Here is a 23051-nt window from a genome sequence, read left to right as displayed (position 1 = left end):
CAGGTTATTTTGGATTTTTTTAAAAAGTCATTTATTAAAAAAAAGTTTTCCCTTTCCCCCCAAATATTCTTTCGAAAAGAACCAAGAAAGACACCTAAAAATGTCTATGCAATTATTGATTTTTTCCCCCTCTAAGTTAGGCAGGCAAGGCTACCAAAAGGAAGCGACCAGGTCAGTGATTGCTCCCGCTACAGGGACTTCGGGTCCATGAGTGCCAGCCAGTGAGACATGGTCGGTCTCTTACACTCTCTCTGGCAGCATTCACTCAACTGACAATGCTGAAGAAGAAAGCCACACTGAAAACACAAGGAAAACAGGTCAATCCAGTCTAGAGAACAACATTCAGGGAAACAGAGTACCAACACCTTAGAACATGAAAATAAAAAATAACTCCATCTGAGCTACCTGGCCAACGAGCATGTTGAAAGTCCAAAATACCACCACTCATCAGTGTCTCAGGTCCCGTAGCAGCATCTTGGTTGCTTACCACAAGGAAACAATGAGTTTCAAACTACTTCTATACATCAAAAGAGCACATGGATAAAATATAGAGATATACAGACAATTGATGAACATAAACTACTAGGCTTGTTACACCTAAATGAAAAAAAAAAAAATAAGGGAATTCTCAGCCTCTGCAAGAAGCAGTCGGGAGCTGTATGAGTGACCAGGCAGGAGTGGACCGGTTGTGTGAGAGCAGTGGGAGTTTGAGTTGTGGAAGACGTCATCATAGCGAACCAGGCCTGAAGGCCCATCTGTAAGGGTTGTAAACATGGATTCACAGTGTGAAATTCTGAGTGTTTTCACTTGAGTTAGAAAGATTAAAAACTGGTTTGATGACACCTATTTGTCCTCTGTAAATTCTCTAAAGCAAGGCTCAGAGTCCCATAGTTTCTTTTTCTACTTGATCATCTACACAGAAAAAAATACCATATATGATACCATAACCTCATCAATACTCATACACCATATGTAATACAAATGGAGGTGTTACGATTGAAAAGAGTGGAGGTAACTGATGCTTGGGGGGTGGGGTTCATTGCTGCCAAGTGGCGTCAGATAGGCAGGCTCCCTCTCATCCTTCTTCTTGTAGTTCACTTCCTTTGGGATGGGAAGTCTCCCCTTAGGAAATTTTCCCTCCATTTCCTTCTTGGGAAATGGTTCTTGGCTGACCCAGGCAGAAAGTTCTGGGTAATAAACCATTTTGAGAATCATAGCAGCCTTGGACTTGCACCCTCCCTCTCTTCAGTCCAGAGAGACCAACAGAAGAAAGCCCTGCTCCCTGTGCACTCTCTCCTCTCTACACCTGAAACACAAATGTGTATGAAAAAGGGCATCGTGCTAGAAAGACCGAGTGTTTAGTTCTTTTAGGAAAGACACATCACAGACTGAGGGAAAAGTAGTTGCTCTAAGGTTGTGATAATCAATGGTATTAACTTTGCCTCACCCACCATCTCCCCATGGAGACTTGACAATGTATGGACACATTTCAAATTATTATGACTTGCATCTAGTGGGTAAAGTTTAGGGGTGTTATTTACAATGCATAGGACAGCTCCCCCGCAACTAAGAATTATCTAGTTTAGAATGTCATTCATGCAAAAGACAAGGAAGCCTGTTCAAAGGAAAATTTCTCAGAACTGTAATAAGACAAAGAAAAGAAATTCAATCAGGAGTGAGAGCTTGGGAGAGTGATGGATGAGTTGAAATCTGAAAGATGTGAAGGAGAAAAAAATGCTGAGTAGGTGGGTAGTGATGAAGAAAGGAAAAGGATAATCTTTCAACTAGAGGAAAGACAGGTATTAAGCCCCTGGGGAGCATGTCTTATCAAGTGACGAACTGATATGACTGAAGTACCAAAAGGGAGGGGAGAGAAATCGGTGGTGAAGTTGTAAAGAGATACAATGTCAATTACGCTGGGACTTATGAGTGTGGTTCAAGATTTTGATCTCTACCCTAGAGCAGTGACAAGATATTGCAGAGTTTTTGAGTAAAGGGGTAGGTTTTAAAATGATGAAACTAACTTTAGAACAACCTCAGGCTGTGGGATAGAGAAGATATTGAAGGGGAACTCGGATGTAGGAGGATACCATAAAAAGCCAGGGAAGAGATCATGGTATTGAGAGGGCAGGGCGAGGCTAACTCCAGATCCTCTGTTTTGTATGTCATTGTGTAACTGTACCCTAGCCCTCACCCAACCAATCGAGGTCAGCCAAAGCAGTGACATCACCACCCCTATAAAACCCTTAATCTGTTGAAGCTTGTTCTCTTCCACCACGCAGCTGTTGGTGTAAGTGGGGCAGAGCTTGGACTAGTCCGAATACAGGCTTTTTGCTATTGCATCGGACTTGGCTCCCTGGTGGTCTTTGGGGATCACAAAATCTGGGCATAACAGTATCTTGGACCAGGGTGGTGACAGTAGAGATGGAGAAAAGTGAATCCAACTGCAAACTGGATAGGAATGTGTGATGGACTGGCTATGGAGAGATTGGAAAGAGAGGTGTCAAAGTGGATGCTGTGGTGCTGGCTCAGTCTGGGATAGATGGTGGTGGCATTTCCTTCCACAAGAAAGCATGAATGAGGATTAGATGTGGAGAGGAAGTTGGTTTTATGTTTGCTGATGCGTTGAGACACAAACAGAAACATCAATAATGCAGGTCCAAAGAGCAGAGAAAACAGGAGAGAGAGGGTCTAAGGTTCAATTGAACTCCAGCTGCCTCTAGTTTTATCTGCGATTCTCATCTGCAGTCTGTTTTTGCTGCATCTAACTCATGTAGTCACGTCTTTCAGCTCATTTCCTATATTTATCTCACTAGTGAGCTACCAGTGTTCGCCTTCTGCATTGTTGGTTCATTTGTTGTGCCTAACTGCTCATTTACTTTCAGGCAAGCATTTCTCTGTTGTCTTATTTGTGTCAAAAAAAAACCACAAAACAAAAACCAAACCCACAATCTCTTTTCTGCGTGTGCAGCTCTGATTGTTCCTGTCAGTCACTTCACGCTGCTAATGCCCAAAGGAGACGCATCACATTAGGAAGGCTTCCTCCATATTTGATTTCTTTTAGACTCAGTGTTCACATGTGTGCCCTTTCTACAATTTACAGACATTTTAAAGTAAATTTTGCCTTTAGCTGTTTCATTGTGTGGGGTGAACAGTTCAGGAATTTAATTTTGTTAAGTGAATCCTACACAGTTCACACAGCCCCTTCTCTCTCCATTGTGCCCGACTGTCCCCGAAACTCCCCACCCTCAAGGAACACACCGGCCCTTGGTTTTATTTCTCTGAGAATGAGGAAAGCTAAAAAGATTAACTGTGATTTCCAGCAGGTCCAGTATCCATGTGATAGTGAAAAGCACAGGATTAGTAAAGAAAAGTGTCATTTTTGCTTCCCCAGATAAGAAAAATTGTTTTTAGATTTTACCTCCAGACACAAAGGATCATTTTTAAGGCTATTAGTCAATATTTCCCAGCCCGAAAGGTACCTATATTAGAAACACCCATGACAATTTTTATAGTTATACATGCATGGAGACTCCATTCCAGGAAACTTATTCACAAAATCTGAGAAGGGGTATGTTCATTCAAACTTTAAAAGGCTGCACAGGGGATTCTGAAGTTGATTGCTTAATGAGATTAAGTGACACCCACCCAACCTAAGCATATGAGTCTTCATTAGAAACTAGAGGTCTGATGCATGAAATTCATGCAAGAGTTGGCCTTCCTTCCCCTGGCTGCAGGTACCAGCTTCCCTCTGGCACCCAGGACCTGGGCTTTCCCCTGGCACCTGAGACCCAGGCTTCCCTTGCAGCCCTGGCTTCATGGGGAAGTTCATCCAGAAGGATGTCCAGAAGGACATCCAGTCTAATTAGCATGTTAAGCTTTTATTATTATAGATAATAATCACTCACCAGCAATGAGTGTCTGATAATAGTGTCTACATAGGCCAGCCAGGGCCTAGTAGTCAGGAGGGTAAAAATAGTGGAATGAATTCAGAAGCTGAAAGGTCAAGTCCCAAATCGCAAGAGCAAAGTGGTTATACTGCCATGCCAGCACACCCTATTCTAATCCCTGTCTGAATCAGGTGAAGAGTCACCTTTAAATAGAAGAGGGTAGTGGACAGAGGAGCAGAACCACAACTTCAGTGAAGCGTGTTGGTGTATGCTGAGTTAGAAGAAAATATTCTAGAGATAAGAGTCCTGAAGCTCAATGTAAACATGGATGATAATGGCTCCCTTTATAATTATGTGTTAAATTTGGACTGCCATAGGCCAATAAGGGTTATGATCTTTTTTATTTATTTTAAGCTTCTCTGCTATTATTTGCCTTACTTCCCTACCCTTATTTTTTCATAAGGAAAACAAGGGCAAATGAGACTATGAATGCTACTTCTCATGTATTTTAAATTTGGGTCCCAGAGCTAAAATCTGACTGCATTACTGAAATGTCAGAAATGACCCTATCTGAATATTGTATTATGAAATAGAAAATAACATATATCCTTAAGAGTCCTCACAAGTATTATAAACTTAAATTTACTAATAGTTTATGAAGAAATGATAAAATAAACAGAGAAGCCACGAGAATGAGTAAACAAGCTTTAAAGACATTGGAATTTCTCAAAAATTGTGCTCATTTCTAGGACCTGTGACAATAAGAAATTGTCTTTTTGCTAAATTAGCGTTATAAAGGTAAATTAAGTCTCACATACTTTCATAATGAAAAGGGGTCAACAAGAATCCTGCTTCTCTGGAACTTAACCTTTTTCTCACGTCTACTCAGCTTTCTCTCAAATGAAACAAATGTCTCCCTGTCGGGTGTATACCTTAGGCAGTATTGGCAGGGCACTAGTATGGCTAATTAAAAGGGAAAATGGAAACCCATGCTTTGCTTCCACAAACATTAACTAGACAACCAGTCAATGGAATAGAGGTGTTGTTTGAGAGAACCTTGTTCTCTCTCTTCGTGGCTATTACAAAGGAACCCAGATCAAGGCATAGTCAATAGCATCTTAAAAAAAAAAACCCAAAAAACAAACAAACAAACCCAGCCTAACCACTCCTCAGGGTTAAGCAGAGTTGTGTTCAGTCTGCAAATGGTGGGCAAGGCTCACGTGCTCAGCTAGCATTCAATCCATTTCTCTTCCTTGATCTGTGTACAGAGGCAAGCGGGGAGGGACATCAGAAAGACAGAAGGGAAGCTCCAGAGAAATGTTTCATTTTGAAATACTGCTGACAGGAGAGCTGAACAAGAACAGGCTCACCTTTTGCCCTCAGGAAAGCCAGGTTATATATAGTGTCCATAGGTGTGTGGAGGAGAGCATGATTGTTATAGATGTGGAAGAAGAAGAAAAAATAGAGCCTGGTTCCATGACAGCTTATCTCTAAACGTCTCCAAGAGAAAGAAACAATATGTACCTCCTTGCCATGGTTGCCCTTCTTGCCGCTGTAGAGCCCTGTGATCCTGTCTGGATAAAGAGACCAAGCCAGAGGACAGAAAGCACTGTGGACACAGAAACAATGAAGGGAGCTCTGGAAACCCTGCCAGGGATGCTGCCTGACTCCCAGTTGGAGAAAGGCTGATACGGGAAACGATGAGGCTTCAGAATGTTTAGGAGACGCACAGCACTCTAGCTGAGCAAGATCCACCCTCCAAAGTACTGACAAAGCTAAACTGAACACAAATTAGCAGTGTGCCAAGAGCTCATGGCCCAAATGAAATCTGGTTTTAGCAAAGTAAACATTTTAATACAATTTAAAATTATGATCAAGGCGGCCAAGCCATGCTTCTCTAGGCCAGCCAAACTCAGAACCAATGGACTTGGGCTCTCAGGATTGAGACCTCATTGTCCTGCCCCCTTGCTCAAATCATTCTGCCTGTGAACATTGTTTTTGAAAAAAAATTTTTTTTAACTTTAGGATCTGAAGGGCCTGGTAGGTCACAAAGAGAAAAATAGCAGGTCAAGAAACTAGTAAATGGTCCAAATTAGGATCATGTCTGTAGCTGACGGAATTGACTACATGGGAGAGAGGAGGCCAGGAAGGAAGGTTCCAAAATGTATCCAGGGATCCCGACCTGAAATTGCAACATTGGGCATTCACTCACTTGAATGTAGGCTCTTTAGTGTTTAAGAGTTTCTTATGAAAAGACAAATACCCCTAGAATGATGAAGAGATGGGGATGGAAACTGGGCCAGGTAGGAGCAATACTTTAAGTGATAGCCAATATTTTCAGTAAAGGGACAAGTCATAAATATTTTAGGCTTTCCAAATCATGTCATCTCCATCAAACTATTCAGTTTTGCCATTGTAGTGTAAAATCAGCCATAGACATGGAGACAAGTGAAGTAGAGCTGTATTCCAGTAAAACTTTATATATGGACACTGGAATTTGAATTCCATATAATCCCCACATGTCATAAAATATTCTTCATTTTTATTTATTTTTTCAAAACAGGCTGCAGATCATAGTGTGCTGACTCCTGGAGTATTAGGAAATAAAACTCACAAAATAAATCTTCCTGTTTTTAGTTTTAACTGGGATAGGCCTAACTAGCTATAGAATGAACTCCTATGGCAGAATTGGCTCAAAATGCCATGCAACGGCAATATACACTAAAATCTTATAAAATATGCTCTTCTCATTGAATTTGAAGGAAGTTTGTTTAATTATGAGTAAGCAGAGGTTTGCATATGATCTCCCGAGTATCTCTTGAAATCATTTTCTCTCTTTGTAAACTGAAGATTACTGTTATTTTTCTCTCTTGTGGGATTCCTTTAAAATTAATTGTCACACATATTAATGCTGTAAATGTGTAAGAAACTTGGAGAGTTTTGTAACTCTACTTCAACAAAAAACAAATGGACGTAAAGAAAAATGTAGTTTCTTGATTAATAACCACTTAGTAAACATAACTACCTATACTAATACTTACCTTCAACTTTCTGCTTTTCTTCCTTTCAACAGAACTTCAGAGAAACATCTGTGCTTTTCAATTCAATCTGTGCTGTGGCTATTTGTGGCCTGTTTTGGTTCCATATAAATTTTTGTAGAGTTTGTTCTAAATCTGTGAAATATGCCTTTGGTAATTTAAATAGGGATTGCATTGAATCGATGATTGCTTTGGGTAGTAAAGACATTTTAATTATGTTAATTCTTCCAATTCATGAGCATGATATATGCTTCCACTTGTTTATATCTCTCTTTTTTTTTTTTTTTTTTTTTTTTTTTTTAGCATCCAGTAGTTTTCTGAGTATAAGTTTTTTACCTCCTTGGTTAAGTTTATTCCTAGGTGTGTTAATTGTTTTTGTTGCTATGGTAAATGGGGTTGTTTGTTTAGTTTCTCTTTCTGAGAATTCATTATGTATAAAAACACCATTGATTTCTGAATGTTAATTTTCTATCCTGTTACATTGCCAAATTCCTTTATTAAATCTATTATTTTCGGATTTAATGGGCATCCTATTTTTTATGTGTTAAATTTGGCAACTCTTCTTAAATTTACATCTAGAATCAAACTCCTAATTTATCCTTCTCCTACTGTTAAAACCAGTCTTCTCCGGCATTTCACACTTTCCTAACGTTAGAGGATAGCACCACTCTTCCTTCAACTAGTTCCTCAAGCTATAAATCTGAGTCAAACTTAATTTTCCTCTTTTCTTCACTTCTCACATCAGATTCATCAAGCCCCATCAGTTTTATCTCCAAGGGTTTCTCAGTTTTCATCACTTCTCTCCATGGCCACCGCTATCTCTAACCTGGATTAATTCAATAGACATCTTACAATTTTCCCCATTTTTACATGTGTCCTTTACTTATCCATTCTCATCAGGGCAGAGAGATAAATGTGTAATACCTAAATGGAATCATTTATTACCTTGCTTCATATCCTTCAACAGATTCTGGTTGCACAACAAATGGAATTAAACTCTTTACTCTGGTCCTGAGACCTCTGAATGACTGGAAACGCCCTCTCTAATTTCCTCTTTCCACTCTCTGGCTCTGCTACTATTTGCTATCTACACTGGCTTCCTTCAGTCCCTAGAACACTCCAAGCTTCTTCTTTGGCGCCTTCACAGATGTGGTTTTCTTTTCCAAGAATACTATTCTGTCCCCATTTCCCCCCCACCCAACTTCCAGTTATCCTTCAGAGCTCAGATGAAATGGTGCCCCCTCAGAGAAGTCTTCCTAAACAACATATTCTTCTATTCTTTTACTTTCCTTCACAGCACTTATTAGTATTGGCATTTATTAACTTATTGACTCACTTATCTTTACCCCGAGATTATGAACTCCATTCATAGGATCACAGACTATGCCTGCTTTGTTCACCATCAAAAACAATACATGGGATGCTAGTGAACCCTCAAAAAAAACACTGAATGAATGAGTGAATGACTTAAAAACCTATTTATCTGGTCAGATCCATATGCCTTTCATCTTTAGCCAGCTCAACAATTTATTTCAACTCCTTATAGAATAAGTCTAAATGTTTGGCCATACTGAAATTCTTGAATTACCCTCTCTATGTGCCATGTGCATTCTAATATCTTTGCATGTCTGTCTCTCTGCCTAGCCTACCTTCTTACCTCCTTTCATTCTGATAAATAAAATTCATTTTTCAAAATTCATCATTTCTGTGAAGTGCTCCTGGACCACTCCTTAACTTTATTTTATGCTATCGGGTCTAGTAATAATTAATGTCGTTTTTAAACATTCGTTTAAAATCTTGCTTGGTGTTGACTTGTATTGACATAACCTTCAAACACGTGGTATCTACAGAATGTGTGAAGTGCAATGAACAAGTTTTGCTTGAAAAAGTTTGTGTTTGGTTTGGTTTTTGTTGCAAAACTAGGGCTAAGAAGATGGCGGATGAAGAGCATATTCGGCACTGCATGCTTTACGAGTTCCAATTAGGAAGAAAAGCAAGTGAGGCTGCAAAAAACATCTGTAGTGCTCTTGGTCAAGATGCAGTTAGCGCCAGAAAATGCCAGTGTTGGTTTGAGAAATTTCGTGAGGGAAATTTTTCGTTAGATGACAAGAGTGGTTGAGGCCGTGTGTCCAATTTTGATCAAGAAGCTTTTCAAGCTCTTTTGGTGCAAAATCCTCAAATTACCCAACAAGAGCTTGCGACAACTTTAAATTGTTCACAGAAAACAATTTCCAATCAATTGTGTGCACCTGGCAAAGTCCAAAAGTTTGGAAAATGGGTTCCTCATGAGTTGACCGACAACAACCGTAATCAAAGAGTCACAATTTGCAGTTCGCTCCTCTCTCGTCAAAACTGTTTGCCGTTTTTAGAGCAAATTGTTACCAGAGATGAAAAATGGGTGCTGTATGTTAATTTGAAAAGGCGGCCTCAATGATTGGACAAAAATGAGGCTCCGCAGCCCACGCCAAAACCTGACTTGCATGCGAAAAAAGTGATGTTGTATGTTTGGTGGAATTTTAAAGGAATTCTTCATTATGAACTTTTACCATCTAACCAAACCATTACAAGTGCAATGTATAGTGCCCAATTGGAAAGGCTAGCCCAAGCTTTAAGAGAAAAAGAACCCGCGCTGATTAATCGGAAGGGCATAATTCTTCACCACGATAACGCACGACCGCATACTGCAAGAATCACTGCTGAAAAACTGCGCCAGTTGGAATGGGAAGTTCTCCCTCAACCTGCATATTCTCCTGATATTGCCCCTTCCGATTACCATTTGTTTCGTTCTTTGCAAAACTTTCTTTTTGGGAAAAAATTTAATAATGAAGAATGCCTCAAAAATGCATTGACCGAATTTTTTGCATCAAAATCACAAGAATTTTACAACAGAGGGATTAAAATGCTTCCTGAGCGTTGGGCACAAGTAGTAGAAAACAACGGCAACTATATTGTTGATTAAATTTTGTTGTATTGTTTAAATAAATTCTATTTAAAAAAGTATTAGAAAATGACATTAATTATTACTAGACCTAATACTATTATATTTTTATACACTCCTTATTAATAGCTAAAATTTATTGAGCATTTTTCACAGATCATTGATTGTAATAAGTTTATTAAGATTCCACACAGATCTATCTCCACTGTAGCCCTATAAGATTAGATTTATAATCCCCAAACTACAGAAGAGGAAACTAAGATAAAGAAAGGCTGGTAACTTACCTAAAGTTTAAGACCTCTTATGTGAGAAGCAAGGAGAGGTACAGAGATAAATTTTAAAGTCTGTGACCTGAATCATTATCCCCTACTACCTCCCCAGGTACTCAACACATTTAGAACACGTTTTACATATCTTTTTTCCCCCTTATATCCATTTCCCCATTAGATTATGAACCTCTCCTGGGCAAACCAGGATCAAAATCATCTTTGTTAACCCAGTTAAATATTCTTAACTATTGAATAAATAGTCAATTAAGGCATTCATTTATAACTGTGCAAAGTCTTTTGATTACATAGTAATTGAATGGGCTTTAAACATGAAGATCTGAGAAATTTAGAATAAACAGTTTGGTCTCAGAAAAAATTTCAAATAACAAGCAATTTAGTATACAGGTACATTAATTTTTAAAAAGTTATTTTTACCATACTGAATATGTAACTGGCTTTACCATTTAAATAAGCATAGTAAATGTAAGTGCCTCCACAGAGGAATGGAGCTTTAGAAATCATTGAACATTTTATGTCTCTCAAGGCATATACAAATATATTATATTTAGTTGTTCTTCAGTAACTCATAATTAGTACTACTACCACCGGTAGGAGGTTATTTAAATGATATTTTTAAAGAAGCATAGAAAGAGAGCCTTTAGTGAAACTATTTTCCTGAACTCTCCTGCTTCTCCCCATATGTGCCTTTACTGCCACCCTGACATTCACACACATACCCCTAAACCATTATACATGAGTTGCTCCTTAGGTTACATCATTAAGGGATATCATTAAAATGCCAAACTGTGTAGTAACACAGATGAGCAGAACCAAGGACCCTATAAACCCACTAAAATGTTGTATTGTATACCTGAAACCTGTCTCATCATTTTGTTAACCAATGTCACCAAAAATTTTCAAAAAATATTTGTACCAGCATCTGATCAATGTTTCTCTCTCATCAATGTTTCTAACTCTCTATCCTTCTCCCTTCCTTTCTGTAAAAAAATCATAAAATATATTTTAAAATATATAAAATATATATATTTGTACCATGTAGGCACTTAACTTATTCAGTTAACTAACAGACACCTAGCAAGGATGAAGCACAGGACATGTAAGTTTTGATGAGGCATAAGAGAATGAGGAAGTTAGAAGAATGCATGCAGGCCTAGATCTTAGATAATTAAAATGGGGTCTACTTTCTAGAATTTAAGATAAATGTTGCCTTATAACCCGACAGATAGTACAGCAAAGTAGTTAAGAGCTATAATGAGTTATAAAGTCAAAAGACCTGAATGTTAATTCTTGTTTTCCCAAGTAATATTGGCTTCTTAAATTCTCTACACTTTGGTTTATTCAAATATAAAATGAGGAAAATACCAACTTACATAGTGGCTATAAGAGTTCTATAACTCCAAAGTTATACTCTATCACATAATCATATTTCATTTGGTCATAACATTTACTACCACTTCATATATTCCTCTTGATGTTCTTTTATTGCCTGTCTCTACCAGCCAACCCCCTCAATAGAATATCAGCCTTTAAGGGCACAGATCTCATTCGTACTATTCATCATTGTATTCCCAGTTTAGGTAATAGTTCCAAGCAAGTAGTAGATGCTCACAAATGGATGATGAATGAAAGAAGGAATGGTGAAGGTAAGCCAAGAGGGATGGCATGAGAAGAAAAGGTGAAAGAGAAGAATAAAAAATTAGAAACCTAAAATAAAAATTTAATAAATGTAGTAGTGAACTGGTATTAGTTAAGGTTATCATTAACTATATTAAAGTCATTTATCCAATTATTTAGTTTTCTACAAGATCAATTTTGGGCTACATATTTAAATGCATGAATGACTTAACCCAATTTTGAACATTTTATTGTTCCCAGTTTGTGTGCACTATAACTAATGCTATGATAAACACATCTATATATATAAAAAGGCTAAGCGACCAGCTGACTGGCCAACCAGCTGGTAGGTATGAAGCACACTGACTACCAGGGAGCAGACACTCAACACAGGAGCTGCGGAGCAACAGCAACTTTACAGAGTGCCCTCTTGCACTCTGGGATCCTTCAGGGGATGTCAGACTGTCAGTTTCAGCCCGATCCCCACAGGTCAGGCTGAGGGATCCTACCTGCCTCAGGCACCCCACTTCCTCGAGCCTTGGTGCTACCCTATGTGTGGCCGGCCCGGGAGGGACCATGAGAAGTTGGCTCCAGGATGTGTCTGGCCCATCTTGCCAGTCCACCCCAGTGACCACCTTCTAATTAATTTCCTTTCAATGTGCATAAATCCATGCACCGGGACTCTAGTATCAATATATTTGTATAATCTTGTGCACTTTCATGATTTCTTTTGTACAGACTTTTAGAAGTAAAACTTCTGTGCATTTTTAAATTTATTACATAAAAATTTTATCCAAACTTCTCTACCAATTTACACAACCATCAGCAATGTATGGGAGCACATAAGTTCCTAGCATCTTCAACAACACAGAGAGCTATTATTATAAAAGTATATCTCATTGTTTTAATTTGAATATTTTAATTATTCAGGGATATAGAGAACTCCTTTTTTATGGGGGCTTTTTAAAAATAAATTTCTGATGAATATTCTTTGTCTATTTTTCTATTGAGTTATTTTCTATTTATTACTGATTACTAAAAGGGTTTGTTTGCTTTTAGATTAAGAATATTAATCCTTTACTATCATATCATATCAAAATACTTTTTCCAATTAGCTTTTTTAATTTTGTTTTAATTGTTTAAATGAAATATATTTTGTTCTAAAGCTCACCTTTAATAATCTGGAAAACCTTGTGATCAGAAAGAGTAGACATTCATGATCACCAATAAAAGTAGCTTTAAGAAAAAGTAACCTACAAAATAATTCCCACGGTAATAAGAGAAAGAAAAGGCTTGAAACTCCAAATTTGAGCTGGGGACTGATTAAGCTTTACTCGGAGTTCATAAAATATTTTCTTATTGCCCAGCCTGTGTTGCTAAGTGGTTAAGCATTGACCTATGAACTAGGAGGTCATAGTTCGATATCCCATCAAGGCATATGCCCAGGTTTACGGGCTCAATCCCAGTAGTAGGGGGTGCAGGAATCAGATGATAGATGTTTCTCTCTAATGAATATTTGTATCTCTCTTATTTCACCTCTCTCTAAGAAATCAATAAAAAACATATAAAAATACTTTCTTATTGACAAAATACATTGGGGATTGTACATTGTGTGCTAACATAGAGGTCATAATTTTAAGATCCAATTTTTTCTGGCACTTTTATTAACATATACCACACATATTTGTCAGAAGAAAATCAGAAATTATTAAGAATTGAAAGCATTACATCTTGTTTGAAATACACTTACCATCATATATTTAGGTAAAAGCTCCTGTCAAAATTTATTTCAGACTGTTAAGTTCTAAATACTTGAGAACTAACCAATAAATTATGAAATGGGATAGCTCTAGTAAATCTATTTTATCTTGGTTACCTAGAGCAAGCAGTTCATCATCTGAAGAAAAACTGGACCTGATATAATTCTTCAAGAAGTGGGCTATCCCTAGACAAAACAGTTCCATGCTTATCACCAAGGCTCTCTCACATCCTACAACAGTAGTTTTTCTTCCCTCACTATTTCCCCTGAGCCTGGAACTCCTAGAAAAGGAGTGGTAAATATGTGGTAGGCACATCCCTTGTTTCCTTGCTAACAGATGGCTGCTAAAGTTAGCCAATAACATTTACCTTTCAGAATAAATCCACTCACTGCCTCAAGATCTTTATAACATAGTGTTCCATAAACTTACAGGAGGTGGCAATCACATTTTACCTCAAGCTCTAGAATGACAACTTAGTCAACCCTCCTTAAATAGTATCTGTATTTTAAATAAGAAACCTCTAATTGCTGGGGAGCTTTTAGGCCCAAATATGTGAAGCTCTAACACTTTAGGGATAAGGTATTGATGCTTGGAATAGGAAGGCCTATTTCATTCTTTCTTAATCTCACTCTGCCCTGCACCTGATTGTAATGCTTATGAGTACTTTAAATAAAGGTACTCATAACTAGACTTCCCTCCAGGAATCAGAACTAAAAGACATTTCTGTATCATCTTATGTCTCTTAACATGATCACCTAATATTTCATTTCACAACAAAGAATTGCCTATTACCATTACAGCATATTTGCATACTGTCTAGATATACAGGATCAGTGGCTAGGTTTCACATTGTTGTCACTTCATTTATTTTTGTTTTGTCAATATAATTATTTTTGTCAATTAACAGAAAAAGTATAACATAAATAAAAGAGGCCAAGTTTCCAAATGACCAATTCTTAAGGAGCCCTACATGAAATATAGTTCAACACTGAAAGCATTTAAGATGCCACATACCATGAATTTTGGTGAAACTGGTTTAAAGAACATGGTTCACAAGCTGGACAAAATGAAAGAGGGTTCAAGTCGCAGGTTCTAGCTCAGGCTCCTTCTCTAGCCACGTGTTCCTGGACCCTCCCTCAGAATGTCTCCCCATAGGAGGGAGAGAGAACTTCTCTTCAGGTGTGTGTCTGAGTAGATGCCTCAGCCTTCCTTAGTACATGTCAATTCTATCCCCAGCTTGGTTCACTATATATCATACTATATCCTATCCTATCCTATCCTATCCTATCCTATCCTATCCTATTATATTGTATTATATTTTATACTAGAGGCCCAGTACATGAATTTGTGCACCAGTGGGGTTACTCGGCCTGGCCTGCAGGATCAGACTGAAACCAGCTCTCCAACATTCCCCAGGGGGTCCTGGACTTCAATAGGGTGCAGGCCAGGCTTAGGGACCCCATTGGTGCACAATTGAGGCCAGAGAGGGATGCGGGAGGTTGGCCAGCTGAGGAAGGACTACAGGAGGGCCCCAGGGCATGCCTGGCCTGTCTCGCTCAGTCCCAATCAGCTGGACCCCAGAAGCAAACTATAATAACTTACCAGTTGGAGCATCTGCCCCCTGGTGATCAGTGCATGTCATAGAGAGTGGTTGAGCAGCCTTAACATATCATTAGCATGTTACGCTTTGATTGGTTGAGCGGATGACCAGATGGGCGGACACTTAGCATATTAGGTTTTTATTATTTAGAATGTTATATTATATTATTATGTTATATTATAGTACACATCTTCACATACAATAGCAATATGGAAAAGCTGACATACAATCTTGACAGGGATTATATCAGTGTCACTCAGTAATACCTTTTCTTAAAAAAATTAATTCCCACCCAAGGATATTTTTTTTATTGATTTGAGAGAGAGAGAGAGAGAGAGAGAGAGAGGGAGAGAGAGAGAGAGAGAAATATCAAAGTGAGAGGGAAACAGGTTATTTGCCTCCCATATGCACCCAGACAGTGGATCAACCCACAAATAGTTATGTGCCTTGACTTGGAACCAAACCCACAACCTTTTGGTGTATGGGATGACACTCTAACAAACTGAGCCACACTGGACAGAGCAGTGAAAACCTTTTAGTAACTTAGTAATGAGCAACTATATTTAAGAAAGTTTATATGAAGAGTTTGCAGTTATCCCAGTTTTCTAGATCCAGGATGGCAAACAGGTTTTATGCCTAGAACCTGTTTGGGGTTCTACTGCATGAGAGGGGTTTTGGAGACTGATTCTGGCTGAGATGAGAAAAAGACCATGTATGTCTAATATATTCTTGAGGTGGTGGCATGTGTGCTGCATACTGGCCAGCTCTAATGTAGATATTCTACATGTATCCCTGCATAACACCAAACAGTAAAGAACTGTGTATTGGGACCACTTTTGTGATACCCACACAGAAATAATTTTCCCAGGCTATACTTAAGCATTACAACTCTAGCATGCATTCAGGAAAATTAGCAAAAACAAAGCTATGAAAATTAGTATTCTAAATTAGTATTCTGTTTCCTGTAAGGATTTTATCATTTGCTCCATTTAAGTATATTCAATGAATAAGAATCCACAGGAGAAATTTCTTTCAAGACTTACTGCTAGGAATATTCATGTTTTACACAAGTGGCTGGCCACTTATCTGTTTTTTGTTTGTTTCTAAGATTTTTTTCATTGATTTTTTTTTTTCCTTTGAGAGAGAGAAATAGAAGAAAAAGAGGGAGAGGAAGAGGAAGAGGAAGAGGAGAGAGAGAGAGAGAGAGAGAGAGAGAGAGAGAGAGAGAGAGAGAGAAAGAGAAAGAGAAAGAGAAAAGAGAAAGAGGAACATCGTTGTGAGAAAGAAAATAGATTGGTTATCTCCTGCACACCCCCTACTAGGGAGTGCCAGAAACCCGGGCATGTGCCCTGAACAGGAATTCAAACCAGCTTTTGGTGCATGGGGCAATGCCCATCCATTTGGACCACACTGGCTAGGGCCTAACTGGTCAGTTTTTATTTCAAGGACAATGACTCTTCTCTCCTCTTGGCACTGTTTCTAAAAAAAACTTTTTAAAAACTATCTTCTTCCTAGCACTGGGCTAGAACAGTACCCCTTCCCTCACAGAATTCTTTTTAAAACTTAAACACACGTTTGATTTCAACTAAGTTTACCTATCTTTATTTTCACTTACCTTTAATTTAGTCACTCATGCTTTTAATCTTCTGGAAGTCTCTATGCTAGAATGACTGTATATAAATATCCCAACCTAACCTGCTGCATGGCAATTTACAGTCCCACAGAAGCTGCGTTTTCTTTTCTATAAAACCAGAGGTTGTCCCAGTCTAGTTCTGAAATTCTGTCATATTTCTAGATGAAAGCTAGGAATTAGTCACAAATTTACTTGTACTGCCTTTATTAACTTATTAAAAAACACATCTTTATATTTTATCACAATCAGTGAAAACTCACTGATTCTTCAAAAGGTAGCCATCTTAAACTAGATAATGTCTAATTTATGTATTCTGACTAGTTTATATATAGAGAAATTTCACCAAATGGCATGTAAAGATATCTATTCTCACGATAGTACCAAAAAAAGTAGAATTTCATATGAAGGTCCAGAGAAAGTCACAACTTAACTTTGGAAATGTTAAGTAATATTAACATAGATTGACATCAGTCTAGTGAGAACAATCTTAATTTCATTATCCAATGTAATATGAAATCCATCATATATCACTAACTGCATTCTACACAGCATTCATTAATGAGGAAAATCAATTCAAATGCAAAAAGAACTAGGTCTATACACTGTGTAAATGAATTACATTACACAGAGATTTCAGAGCAGTTTATTAAATAAACCTTTTATTCTGCCTGCTCTGCCAGTGACAGGCTTTTTGAAAAACCAATTAATTTTACTATGTATCAGTGGTTAGATATTCCCCAACTCCACTTGCCTGCTGCTTTATTATGTGTACAGTTTAGTACATATTTTGTTGCAAAAGAAATATAAGTATTGCTTAAATCAAGAGCAAATTGCCTATGTTTTTTTTTCTGACTTAAAGCCTAATATTAATTTGTGTTGTATGTTCATGTTAAAAATTATCCTAAATGATAAAAGGCTAATATACAAATTGTCCCCTCAGGTGTTTGACCCACCAGGAGTTCAAATGTGCTGACCACCAGAGGCTGGTGTGGAATGAAGGGAGGTCCTGGATGTCAGCCTGCAGCCAGGGTAAGAAAGGCCCCGATAGATGGCCAGGCTAGGGGACCCTACCCATGAATGAATTCCATGCACTGGCCTCTAGTTTAAAATAACTAAGGCTATAACATTAACATAATAGATACATCTTCCCTGAGTCTCAACAGGTATTGCTAGTGTTTTTTCTTTATTAACTTAAAGCTTGTAATGGATGACATTCACAAAAATTATTTTCCCTCTTTTTTTATTTATTTTTATTTATTTATTTTTTAAATATATTTTATTGATTTTGTACAGAGAGGAAGGGAGAGAGATAGAGTTAGAAACATCGATGATAGAGAGTCATCAATCAGCTGCCTCTTGCACACCCCCTACTGGGGATATGCCCGCAACTAAGGTACATGCCCTTGACCAGAATCGAACCCAGGACCCTTCAGTCCCCAAGCGGACGCTCTATCCATTGAGCCAAACCGGTTTCGGCCTTCCCTCTCTTTCTAAAAAGATTTCTAATTAGAACAATTTAAACTTTCACTGATCTCTAAACCAATCTGTACAACTTTGCTAACACAAGGAGTTACCATTTGAATTCTGAAAAGGTGGAAACTCTAGATTTTGTTTTTCTTTCCAATGGCACAAATAAGTTTCTGAAAGCAAGAGAACCAGAGACTCTGATACTGGCTACATATAATTAAACTAGAAGCCCAGTGCATAAAATTCATGCATGGGTATGGTCCCTAGGCCTGTCCAGCAATCAAAGTGTGAGTGTCTCGCATGGAAGGGCAGGTCCCAGCTGGGCTCTGGGCCCTGGGCAGCAACTGAGTCCCCGGGGCCCCTTTGTGTACCCCTCTGCCTGGGTCATGGTGCCTGAGCCCCCACACAAAGATACAGTGAGCACATCCGGACACCAGAGGACAGGGCACAGCGTGGGCCTCTGGGCCGCCCAGCAGTGCTGCAAGAAAACTGGGTGGGCAGGTGGTGCGCTATCTCCCAGCCGTCCTCACAGACTGGCTCCTGCGAGAAACCATGGGGAGCCTGACCAGCCCCTGCAGTCCCTGTGGCCTAGCTCACCCAGATGAGGTCATGCAGGTGCAGGGCAGGCTCTTCACAGGCACCCAGCACCTGACCACGGGGTCTTCCCCAGCATGCAAGCCCTGGTGTCCTGGGGGAGGGTAGCAGAGGGAGTGAGACTGAGCTTGGCAGACACCCCACATTCTTACCACACCTCCGTCCCAATCACCCCTGCCCCCAGGTAGCTGGCGAGAGGTCGCAGCCCCTTATCCGGGTGCCATGGAAGGTTGGTCACTGCCACTCACCCCCAGTTCCTCCTCCCAGCCCTGTGCCTGACCTCGATTGGGTGATCAGGGCCTGCCAGCAGCTGGTCACCATTTGTGGGACAATAGGTGGGTCAATTGGGCCCCTGCTCTCACACACCTTGGCCTGACACCGCTCACTCGCTCACCTGCTCAACCATCTTGTCAGGGCCTATTGAGGCCAGCAGTGTCTTCACTGACAGCACTGTGTTGAGGATGCCTGCCATGTTCCGTGCTGCCCTCTGATGGTCAGCACACGTCATAGTGATTGGTTGAATTTCCAATTGAGGGGACAATTTGCATATTAGCCTTTTATTATATAGGATGGGTGGCCAACTGTAGACAGCTCTCCAGAAAGCTGTGCCCGACACACTTGAGCATCCATCCACCCCTGCCTAAGAAGCATGCAAATGCTTATACTACTTCAAATTTCTTAGAATAGAATCGAGGCACAGACTCTTTCAAAATCCATTTAAGTTCTTTGCAATATCATTATTACTCTGGGATATTAATGCAAGACCAAACATAAGATCATGAATAAATTCATTCTTCAAAGTATAATATGCTCAAAGAATAGCCGAATCTATTTATCATCCTCAAATATGGTTGAAAGAAATAAAAATAAAATATAATAAACATCACAAAGCCTTCTGGATGGAAAAATTAACAATATATTGGGGACTGCAGAGTGAATTCTTCAGGAAGCCAAAAAGACAATGTAAAAGAGAGTCCTTTAAGACAATGATGAAACCAAGCTCCAGGCTAAATAGCAGGCAACCTTCTGTGAAAAAAAACAAACAAACAAAAACAAACAAACAAACAAAAAAAACCTTTAAAGTCTCATATCTTTAATCCTTATTTCTCCTGAGAAGCTAAAAATATAAATTTCATATTTTGATCCTATACTGTTGTAAAAAGATTTCTGCTTAAAGATAAGCCACTGGGATTTGGAAAAACTTCACTTGCTGGAAAAAAGAAGAGGTCACTTGGTCACAGAAGGGAAGATCATAACTAGGGTACCTGGGTTTACCTTTGCTTTGCGAAAGTGGTAGACTACCAGCATGCTGACGAAGTCCAGCAGCATACACAGGGCTTGGAAGGAGATGATAGCAAGTCGCAGGTATTTATCCTCCTGGACAAAGCAGGGTCTGTCGTCGGCACAGTAGGGGCAGCCTTCCCTGCAGGGTAGGCAGACATGGGCTTCTTCTGACACATCTGTTGCTCTTCCCGCAAAATGGTGATCCGGACCCCTTTCTGAAAGTTTCCAAATAAAACTACATTGTCATCGCATTTCTGAGGTAGCTGAGACTTAGTACAGAGTCAAAACACATCTTTACCTCTTCATCCATTTCCCTTTTTATTAAAGACCTTTTGTCAATCTTTTTGCTAGAGAAGAGAGTTACTTTGACTTTAGACTCAAACAAGTGTTTTATCCCTTTGACTAAAAAAAATGTCATTCAAAGTAAGGAAAATTAGCAAACATAGACATAAAACTCCATGCAGGAAATAGTTTTCTAAATTTTTTTATATAATTATCTGCCAATCACCAACAGATACTCCCTATAGCTCAAGTCATATTCCGTAAATATTTATTCAAGAACTAACCATAAGGCAGGATAAGAAAGTTGTGTCTTTCCTGCACCAAACTAATACACATAACACATCTAGATGGTACAAAATCCAGAGTGAGGCTTTGATTGCTTCTTAATTTAGAAGGATCCTCATATACCAATTTCATTAGGTCTAAATTGGATGAAATGGTATTTAATGGACAGTTAGTCACTATGCAATTGCATAATAACCATGTATCCTTTGCCCAGGGTATAATCCATACTACAGGCTACTGGGTAATTTTCCATCTTGCATGTCCATAGGATATTCTGCACTAACTAACTGCTGCTTTTGATCCTCCCTTTAATGTTAGATTCTTCTGTTTAAGTTATCAAACTTAGCTCTGAAGCCCACAGGTAAAGGTTCTCTTTAATTGTTGAGTATGCCATTGAAAATGATCCAATTAACACCATATACTAAAAAAAGAAAATAAAAAAGAAAACCATTTCCAATGCTGAAAGACTTCAGTGAAAACATAACCAATTTTAGTTTATGACACAACCACATAGTTTGATATATAACACAACATTTAACACAAAGTCTTCATTACTTTCAACTCGTGAAAGGTTCATAATTCTTCAAAAATATGTTTGTCTGCTCTCCTTCCTTAATAGGTATAAGATCAAAAACATAATTGAATACTCCTTTAATGATTCAGAATATATTGTTTTGAAAGAGCCATTATTCTGTGAAAAGTGTATGAAATTAAGCGTCTAGCAGATATGGTTCTCATCGCTAGAGAACTCTATGGCATTCAGTAACTCTCTTGACCACTTTGGGTCTTAGTTTACAAGTACTCATGTATGAAATGTGAATTGCTGTGGGTTTTAAATGAAATAATGTATATTCAGGGTGGGGTAAAAGTAGTTTACAGCTTCTTGTATGGAAAATAATATAATAATAATGAATACATGATAATACAAGAGTAAACTTTATTTTGTGTTCTCACAACTGTATACCTACTTTTGCCCCACCCTGTAAATCATACTGCCCAGCTTTCTCTTCTCCAAACATGGGAGGTGCAAAGAGCAACTAGGAATTTATTGTCTTAAGGAAAAGCACTGCTTGCTCCAAAGCAGGAAAGTTAGATGAAATAGCTGAAATAGGGAGAGGAGTGGAAGGATAAGCCCCATTTTAGACTAATGAAATTTGAGGTCCAACTTATATTATCCAAGAGAAATACATATTAAGAAGTGAGAAACAACACAAAAATGGATTGTAGAAGAGGACCACTGTAGGAGAAAGAACCTACAGAGAGCCATGGGCATGCAAAGAGGAAGAAGTTAGATAGGCAGAAGTTTTTATAATATCATAAAAGAAAACTTGGATTTATTGGAACATGCTGGAATGTGATCAAAGATAATAAACGAGTAAAGGCTATGAAGTTTAATGATTTTTTTTTATCCTTCATTTTTCTTTTAGACAATAGTTTCCAGAGTGGAAGAATGAAATTAGGCTGTTAGGGCTTAAGAAATAAATATGTGATAAAGTAGAATATTCTTTCAATAAGTGTTCCAGTAAATGAAAAAAAAGCTAGGAAAGCTCCTGATTAATAAAAATGGGTTCAAAAGGACTTCAGACAAGGGTGACACACCTGCCTCCAGCCTAACTGGGTACCCTGTAAGTTAACCCTCCCCTTTGTCACATGGGTTTTTGCCTCTCACTGAACCTTTAGTTGCTCTAAGTCTCCTCACTTTTAAGTTTTGCCTTTTAACCTTCTTGTCAAGTTTGTCATTAACAGAATATAACAAGAATGCCAGCTTGTCTGATGCGTCATCCTCCTAGACATTGCCACCTCCCAGGGACACTAGACTAACCTGGACTTTGCAGAATCCTTCTTCCCTGCATAAAAACTCCTTTCCCATTTTGCTTTTCCCTTCCTCTGTCAGATAGGGAGAACCTCTAAGCCTTGGGATAGACAGATCTCCGCCTCTTGACAGCAGGAAGCAGTTACACAAATCAGAGACCTCGGGCCATGTCTCCTGTATACTATTATAAAGAGGTTTCTTTTTCTCTCGGGGGTAGGGGATGGAAGATAGTGATACTATTGCAGTAATCTGGTTATTATTTAACAGAAAAAGAGTAAAGGGAAGACTAGATAATATTGGCATGCCATTTTTACAGATTTGCTTAAAAGCTGTAATTTAGCACTCTCTAAGTCTGTTCCCCGCTGATCCATGAGAGAAGGGACTGAAAAAAAGGCAATTTGGACACAAGCCCAGTAAGGTCTGGGTGCATAGGAAGGTGCTTACTCGTCAGTCACACCTGGAAGTGATTCAGTGGCCAGAATAGGCATGCCCTCTGTAAAGGCAAGGGCAGGAAACCTGAATGTTTAACCTACAAGGGAGTTCCCTCTTTTGGCTTGCTGGCT

General features: G+C 38.7%; 2 protein-coding genes across 2 annotated transcripts in view; both read right to left on the bottom strand.

Moving 5' to 3' along the window:
• GPR158 (G protein-coupled receptor 158) overlaps positions 1–23051 on the bottom strand; it is a 327705-nt gene that overhangs the window by 129646 nt on the left and 175008 nt on the right. The window contains exon 4 of the mRNA XM_036460202.2: positions 20100–20323. Within this exon, the coding sequence (XP_036316095.1) occupies positions 20100–20323 (224 nt within the window). The remainder of the gene's footprint in view (positions 1–20099; positions 20324–23051) is intronic.
• LOC118731538 (neuronal regeneration-related protein-like) lies at positions 598–5398 on the bottom strand. Its single transcript, XM_036460190.1, has 3 exons — positions 5387–5398; positions 4947–4956; positions 598–1306 (listed from the first exon to the last, which is right to left on the bottom strand). Exon 3 carries the CDS (start codon positions 1213–1215, stop codon positions 991–993), a length of 225 nt encoding a protein of 74 aa, XP_036316083.1. The 5' UTR covers positions 1216–1306; positions 4947–4956; positions 5387–5398; the 3' UTR covers positions 598–990.

Source organism: Pipistrellus kuhlii, unplaced genomic scaffold (assembly GCF_014108245.1).
Source record: "Pipistrellus kuhlii isolate mPipKuh1 unplaced genomic scaffold, mPipKuh1.p scaffold_m20_p_1, whole genome shotgun sequence".
Taxonomy (NCBI): Eukaryota; Metazoa; Chordata; class Mammalia; order Chiroptera; family Vespertilionidae; genus Pipistrellus; species Pipistrellus kuhlii.
This window is presented reverse-complemented; position numbering and strand designations above follow the sequence as displayed.

Coding starts and splice junctions, on each gene's coding strand:
- LOC118731538 (XM_036460190.1), bottom strand. CDS start 1,215: ATGATTCTCAAAATGGTTTATTACCCAGAACTTTCTGCCTGGGTCAGC.